At 53.7% G+C, this 6,888-nt stretch overlaps 1 protein-coding gene and 1 non-coding gene across 2 annotated transcripts in view; both read right to left on the bottom strand.

The window, feature by feature from the left end:
* Nucleotides 1-2,059, bottom strand: part of LOC135372832 (uncharacterized) — a 2,681-nt gene extending 622 nt beyond the window's left edge. The window contains exons 1-2 of the mRNA XM_064606291.1: nucleotides 1,583-2,059; nucleotides 1-920 (exon numbers count right to left, since the gene is read on the bottom strand). The exon at nucleotides 1-920 is cut by the window's left edge and continues 622 nt beyond it. Of these exons, the coding sequence (XP_064462361.1) occupies nucleotides 1-920; nucleotides 1,583-2,059 (1,397 nt within the window). The remainder of the gene's footprint in view (nucleotides 921-1,582) is intronic.
* Nucleotides 2,060-6,363: 4,304 nt separating this feature from the next.
* On the bottom strand, nucleotides 6,364-6,551 carry LOC135372896 (U2 spliceosomal RNA). Its single transcript, XR_010416160.1, has one exon. It is a non-coding gene; the product is annotated as a U2 spliceosomal RNA (small nuclear RNA).
* Nucleotides 6,552-6,888: the final 337 nt, after the last annotated feature.

Here is a 6,888-nt window from a genome sequence, read left to right as displayed (position 1 = left end):
ATGTCTTCCGTGTTGACATCCCTTCGGAGCCGCTTGCTGACTGTGTGCTGTAGCTCGGTTATTGCAAGCCTGGCGACTTCCGGGTCCCTGGATGTTAATGACTTGAAAGCGTTGTCCACGCGGCTGAGGTTGCTCATTTCTGCCGCGATGGGGATTCCGCAACCTCCGCCTTTTCTTGACCTGTAGAGGTACAGTGTGGTTGCAGGTTGTGGCAGGTATAGCGTCTGCTTGATCATGGGCTTCAGCAGGTCGTCAAAATTCCGCCACTCCGTTTTCCCGAGGGTCCCGCAGCTCATGGCAAAGTTTAGTGCCGGGTAGATGAACGTCCTTAGGGCATCTAATCGCTGCCAGGGTGCCAGTGCTGATTCCATTATCTTCTTGGCAGCGTTGATCGTTTCACGCAGGTCCTCCACGTCGTTTGCAAGCACGAAGCCCACTGGTCTGCCAAGATATTTCAGGGGCTCGTAGTCGTGCAGCGTCGGGATTACCTTGTTGTCGATCCTGATTGGCATCTCTCGCAGGCCGACTGGATGTTTGCCGGACAGGTGCAGGGCTTTGCACTTTCCCGGGTTCAGTTTTAGTCCGAGCTGTCGTGCCAGCGTTGCGACTGTGTTGACTTTATCTTGGAGGGTTGATGGGTCCTGCGCTAGTGCGGCGATGTCGTCGGCGTATGCGAAGATTCGGTGAGTGGAGTCCGCGCCTTGTACTGTCCTGATGATGACATCAATGACCATGTTGAAGAGGAGTCCGCTTAGCGGGCACCCCTGTCGGATGCCAGCTTTGATGTTGATTGGTTCGGTCTCTTCTCCGCCGGTAGCTACTCTCGTAGTGTTCTCGGTGAACAGATCCCGTACGATCTCCGTGAACGCTTCTCCGGCACCGCTGCGGCAGACTGCTTCCACTATTGCGTTGTGTGGTACCTACCCAAAGGCATTTGAAAAGTCCAGAACGGCCGTGCACAGTTCTCCTGCCTCGGTCGAGGAGGATTTGTAGGACGAAATTATGTTCAAATACGCCGTCGTAGGGCAGAACACGCTTTTGGCAGTGGCTGATCACATTGTTCTTAGCAATCACATGTTTCCATTCTTGAGTCCAGGCATCCTGTGTATAGTTTGTTAATGGTCCTCATCAGTGATATTGGCCTCCAGTTTTGTAGATCGTCGCGCCTCCCCTTCTTGTGAATTAGGATCGTTCGTGACGATTTCCAGCTTCGCGGCACTCTCCGATACTTGAGGCACATATTGAACGTTGCCGCTAGGAATGTGCACTGGGGGTCTGTCATTAGCCAATGCTTGTAAGTGATCCTGTCTTCCCCAGGTGCCGTGTTTTCGCACCGTCGTGCTCGTTTTCGAACTTCTTCTGGGGTGAAGGGACTCAGCTGGACTTCTTCTCCTGCAGGACGCACCGTTGAAAATACACTTGTGTCCGCTGTTTTTCCCTGCCATAATTCTTGGAAGAATTGTCCTGCCTCTTCAGTCGGGATTTCGCACTGGGTAGTTTCTCCCTGGACAATTAGTCTTGCAGCCTGCCGGCGGTTTGCTCTATACAGTCTCTGTATAGCTTGGGGATCTTCTGGGTTCACCTTTCGACGACTGGAGGTGCGTTCGGTGATTTCGGGTATTTTTGCGGCTGTCTTCACTAAGGTGACGGCATCCTCTATGGCCTTCTCGAAGCTCGCGTAAACATTGTCAGATTTTGGCCGCTTGGTCATTTCGTTGATTGTCCTTGCTAATTGTTCGAGTGGGCTGCGTTCATCTGCTGGTTGTTGGTCCGTTGTTCTTGGGCGGTCTTCGGATCCCCCGCTTGGGTCAAGATCTTGTGTCGCGTGTAGCTGCGCGTCATTAGTAGATTCTGTTACCCCAGGAGTGGCACTGCCGAAGGTGGTGCTTTCGGTCTGGGATGCACTGCATTCCGCCGAGGATGACTCGTCTGTTTCTGTCCCCGGTTGGGTGAGGGGTTCGTCGTGACCGCTGTTGGCTGCTGTTTCCCCCGTCTTCGGTAGATCCCTCTTCGGGGACGTCCGTTGACCGCAACTGGGCTGCTCTCCGCGCTCTGGCATCCTGACGGCGATGTAGCTTCTCGTGATTGCTGAGGCCTCTTCTTGATGGGAAGGTTTTGTGGCAGGTAGTGCATTTGAAGGGGAAGGCGAGGGCGGTTCTGGATCTGTTGCTGAGGGGTGACGCGGCCGGGCATTGCTGTTTATGCTGGGTGGGACGCGAACCAAGGACAGTATTGCATTTGCATCAGCGGTGTTTTACGGTGGTGATTCGAACCCCGTGTTCGTTTTCTAGATGGCGCTTCAGGGACGCTGCCTGTGAGGTCCATGTTGTTGACCTGAAGCGGCGGGTGCATCTGATTTCCGTGCAGACGAAGTGGTCGGGCACTGGGAAGGAGAGGGTGAGTGCCGTGTCCTCTCGCTGTGGCTGATCCTCCTCCCTGAGGGTTGTAGTGGCTGGGGCGGTTGGCGGTTCTCCAAGGTCCGGCTTCCTCACAGAGGATATAGAGACCGGATCTCCCTCGGACTGTAAATAGGTACGGGGCTGCAGCTGTAGAGGACTGCCGGGGTCACCGCCTGGTGCAGCAATCCGATCTGCGGGGGGAGGAATGTCCTGGCGTGTGGGTCCAGGCAGGGCTGAAGGCTGGCTTGGAGGCCCTAGGCTCGAGGACATATCAGGAGACGTGGGCAGGTTGTCGCAGAGGCGTCCCGAGGACGATCCCTCTCTGCAGTCTAGGGGGCTGCAAGGGCTCCGGGGATGGAGGCTAGCCGCGTCTGTGGGGCACACCGAGGGACTCGGGCTGGCCGGCGTGCCAGGTCGGTCTTTGTCCTGGGCAGTAGGGAGAGCAGGGGTCCAAGGCAGGAAATCTCCTGCTCCGCGGGTGATCTTGGCCGGGCGGCGCATCTCCCAGGTCGAGGGTGGCGGGGGCATGTTCACAAGGTGGCCAGCCCCGGGTCAGGCTGCTTCAGGAGGGGGCAATGAACCACGCCCACAGGGGGCCTCCTTCGGCTGGTGTTCGACGCCCTGAAAGGGGCGGTAGACAGCAGAGCCGCCTACTTAACACCGCCTGTGAGAGTGGCTGCTTTGGAGCGAGGGGCTATAAACCAAACCTGCAGGCAGGCCTCGTCCTAGTCTCGGCACCCTAGTCGTCCTGAAAAGGACGGTACACAACAAGGCGTACTCGGTGCCACCACTGTCAGGCCTTTGGCGACCAAAGATGTATTGTCATCAAGCAGGAGAGCAGGACCAAAGGACTTTAGAAAAAAATCTTCCCGGAAACAACACCGCAAGCGATGCTGCCCCGACGACCGTTTTACGGGCCGCGCATTCTAAGACACGGCCCACCCGGGGGCGGACAGCGTTATCTCTGTATTGGCATCAGAGCGGAAGACCAGCCACACAGACTGGCTCCCTCTAACGTTTCACACGGACTAAACTAAGGCTACGTAGATGCCAACTCTAGAGCAATATGATCTCTAGATTAATATGCGTGCTGGACGTCACCATGCAACGAACGAAGACTCGCGGAAAGCTGCGAACGTGACAACGGCACACTGTACTTGGCCACCTAAAAGTGAAGCACATACGTACCTCTATCATCTTCAAAGAGGACCGAAGATGTCTGCCACCGTCTTGCAAAGTGCACAGGTCCCAGCACAGCTCTCTCTCTCTACGAAGAGCGCGACGAACCCCTGCTCGAACAAGATTTAGCACTTCTGCTACACTACGGATGCGGCCACCCTGTGCTGCAATGCAGCGAGAAATCCACACCCGGTAGTTAATCTCAACTGCCAGAAGGAGGAACTGTTTCCTATCGCGATGCGGGACGGGAGGCTGAAAGAGCGTTTGAATGACAGCCCACCGAATGCATGACACACCGAACAGGACTTCAACTTCGTGCCATAGAGTATCGGGCACAAGGCACTGATGAAACGCGTGTTCCGCAGTTTCGTGACAAGCACAGAATGGACAGAAAGGAGTGGTGACTCCGTACCGAGCCAGACGGTCCCGAAGCGGTAAAACGCCGTGTGCCAAGCGCCATTGCAGGCTAGCCCGACGTGCGTCGAACCAGCCCGCGGTGACAAGACGCCAAGCAACCTGCCGGGGCACACCAAGGCCCACAGCCGGCGGAGGCATGGCAAGAAGCTCCAAGAGAGATTTGTACAGTCGCTTCACAGTCCATGTAGAAATGCGTTCACCTGGGTAGGACTTGCGCAGGCGCCGCATGGAGGAGGCATACTTCCTGAGGTGGGGTGCGACAAACTCAGACCGAGGCCTACTCAGCGAAAAAGCCGAAAAAAACCTGACATCAGGACCCAGGAGGAACTGTAACAGATCATGGGCAGGGTGGCACGGCTCCATGAGCGCATCAAAAATACCTTTAAGACCAAGGGCGAGACACTTGGTCTTCATATGTGGAACCCATAGGCCACCTAACTCCCGCTGCAAGCACATGCGGGCGCGTGACACCCATTCCACGCTGCCACCCCAGATGAAACGAAAAGCTGTGCGAGTAGCAGCTACCAAGATCTGACGAGGGGGAATAACGACACTGCCATGGTACCAGTACTTACTGAAAAACCATGAGGCGGCAAGACGGGCTCGACACGTGATAGGGAGCACCAAACCTCTGAGATCAGCAAGAACGGGGACACTGCGCTGGTGCACCCTCAGCCATGAGGGCGGCGACAGTCCGCAACTATTAAAGTTATATCCTAGTATGCGAACATCGTCTTTAACAGGAATGCCAAAGGGCGCAGGGCACGAAGGGGTAGCATTAAGGAAGAGCAAAACACTCTTCGCCCGATTAATGCGCGCACTTGATACGTTGCCATAGGCATCTAGAACACCTAGGACAGCGGCAACAGAAGCTTCATCTCTAAGTATTAGAGATAGGTCATCCGTGTACGCAAAAAGCGGAAGAGCTGTAGAGCCAGGTAGTTTGAGCATACGTGAAGGGAGGAAAGTTGCAAGAGACTCCAAAAGTGGACTAAAGACCATGGCGTAGAGAGCAGGAGACAAAGGGCAACCTTGCCGCACACCGGACTTTATTGGAAAACGGTCAGACAGAGCCCCATTTAGCCCAGTCGTAGCTGAAGCTCCGGCGTACAGAGTTCTGACCCAGTCAATAACCGTAACAGGGAAACCAAAAGCGTGCAGGACCTGGTACATGTACCCGTGGTGCACCCTGTCGAAAGCCTTCTCTTGGTCAAAAGAGGCCAAACTGCAGGTTGGATGCGACTATGAGCCCAATAAAGGGCATCACGCAACGCAGAAGCGTGGAGCTGGAGGGACCGTCCGGGGACAGCGCAGGCCTGCCAAGAAGGAATAACAAGGCCCAAAACAGGAGAAATTCGTTGCAATAGCGCGTTAGAAATAATCTTATAGTCCGTATTCAATAGAGACACGGGCCTATAAGCGTTCCGATCGAGCCTGCGAGACTCGTCTTTGCAGAGCAAGATAATAACGCTCTCGCGCATGGAAGGGCGCGTTATCAAAGGACTACAGTTTGATCTTGAAGCGATAAATATTGCACGTCCATCTTTCGCTCTGGTCACGGTCACGGTACCTGCCTCCGCGGGTGTCACGTCGCCAAATTTAACATGATCTGGTGCGTGTAAGAGGCACTAGAATGATGGTCGGACTGCATGAAATGTGCGTGTTAGTGGACGGAACTTGTGTTTCTTTCTCCCTTGTATCCGCCGAAAGACCGAGAAGAGATATAGACTGCACCTGTCCCCCTTTCGCGTCTGTCGCAGTCTCGCCTTCTACGTCCGCGCATGGCACGTCGCCAGTTTGGGCATCGTGGTATATGGGTACGGAACACTAGGGTGTTAGTACTAATGCATCACGGCCCGTGAGATAAAAATGATTGATTGGAAATTGCAAGGTAGAGAGATATATATATATAGATAGAGAGAGAGAGAGAGAGATAGATAGAGAGATAGATTGAATGATTGATTGATTGATTGATTGAATTAACGAACGAACGAACGAATGAATATGTACCCTAGTGGCCAGACAGGACATTTCCCAGTGGTTGTCTCCAGTGTGTTCTGTGTCTATGTCTGATGTAGGTTCCCTGCTTTGCTTGGTGTTGTTTCTACGCTTCCCTCTTTTGCCTGTCTCTGGTCATCATGGCTGAGGCTTATTGGTGCTGTTTCCGAATTTTTCTTTCTTTTGATTTGAGACGGGTGGGCTACACCTGGAGGTCGTGCAATACCAGGGCAACCCTTGAGAGTGCCGAGGCGAGCTTCAGACACACTGTCTCGGGCAGTAATAAGATAGATAGATAGATAGATGGATGGATGGACGGACGGACGGATGGATGGATGGCGTCTATGTATAGCGTGCTGTTTCCGAATTTTTCGTGTGAGGTACACCTGGAGGTAGTGCAATACCACGGCAACCCTTGACAGTGCCGAGGCGAGCTTCAGACACACTGTCTCGGGCTAAAAATAAGATTAATATCATGAGTCCAAATAGGACTCGTATCAGATATTAAGCTGATAAGAACAGAGATTTTATTCATGATGTTAGTTGATTTATACATGTAGGATGGGTTGTTAATATTTTGATTTAGCAAAATACCAATCTATCACCTATTTGCATGGTTTTGTAGCGGCCAACTTCACTATCATTGACATCGCTTGTGGCCCCGCGAGTTTTTACCTCGAGCGTAGGTGTCGAGCGCACCCGCAGTTCATTAAAGCACCATTCTTCCTTCGGCCATCACTTGTATCGGACCTCATTTATTGTAGCACAGCTACAAATTGGTGACCCGAACGTGATGTCAATCCCGGACGGCGATCACATACCCGTCTCCGCAGAGGCCGCCGTCACCAACCTTCGCCTACCGCTCTATTCCCTGGCCGATCCTCAACTCTGGTTT

Source organism: Ornithodoros turicata, unplaced genomic scaffold (assembly GCF_037126465.1).
Source record: "Ornithodoros turicata isolate Travis unplaced genomic scaffold, ASM3712646v1 Chromosome17, whole genome shotgun sequence".
Classification (NCBI taxonomy): domain Eukaryota; kingdom Metazoa; phylum Arthropoda; class Arachnida; order Ixodida; family Argasidae; genus Ornithodoros; species Ornithodoros turicata.
Note: the sequence above shows the minus strand (reverse complement) of the source record. Positions and strands in the feature narration are given on the sequence as shown.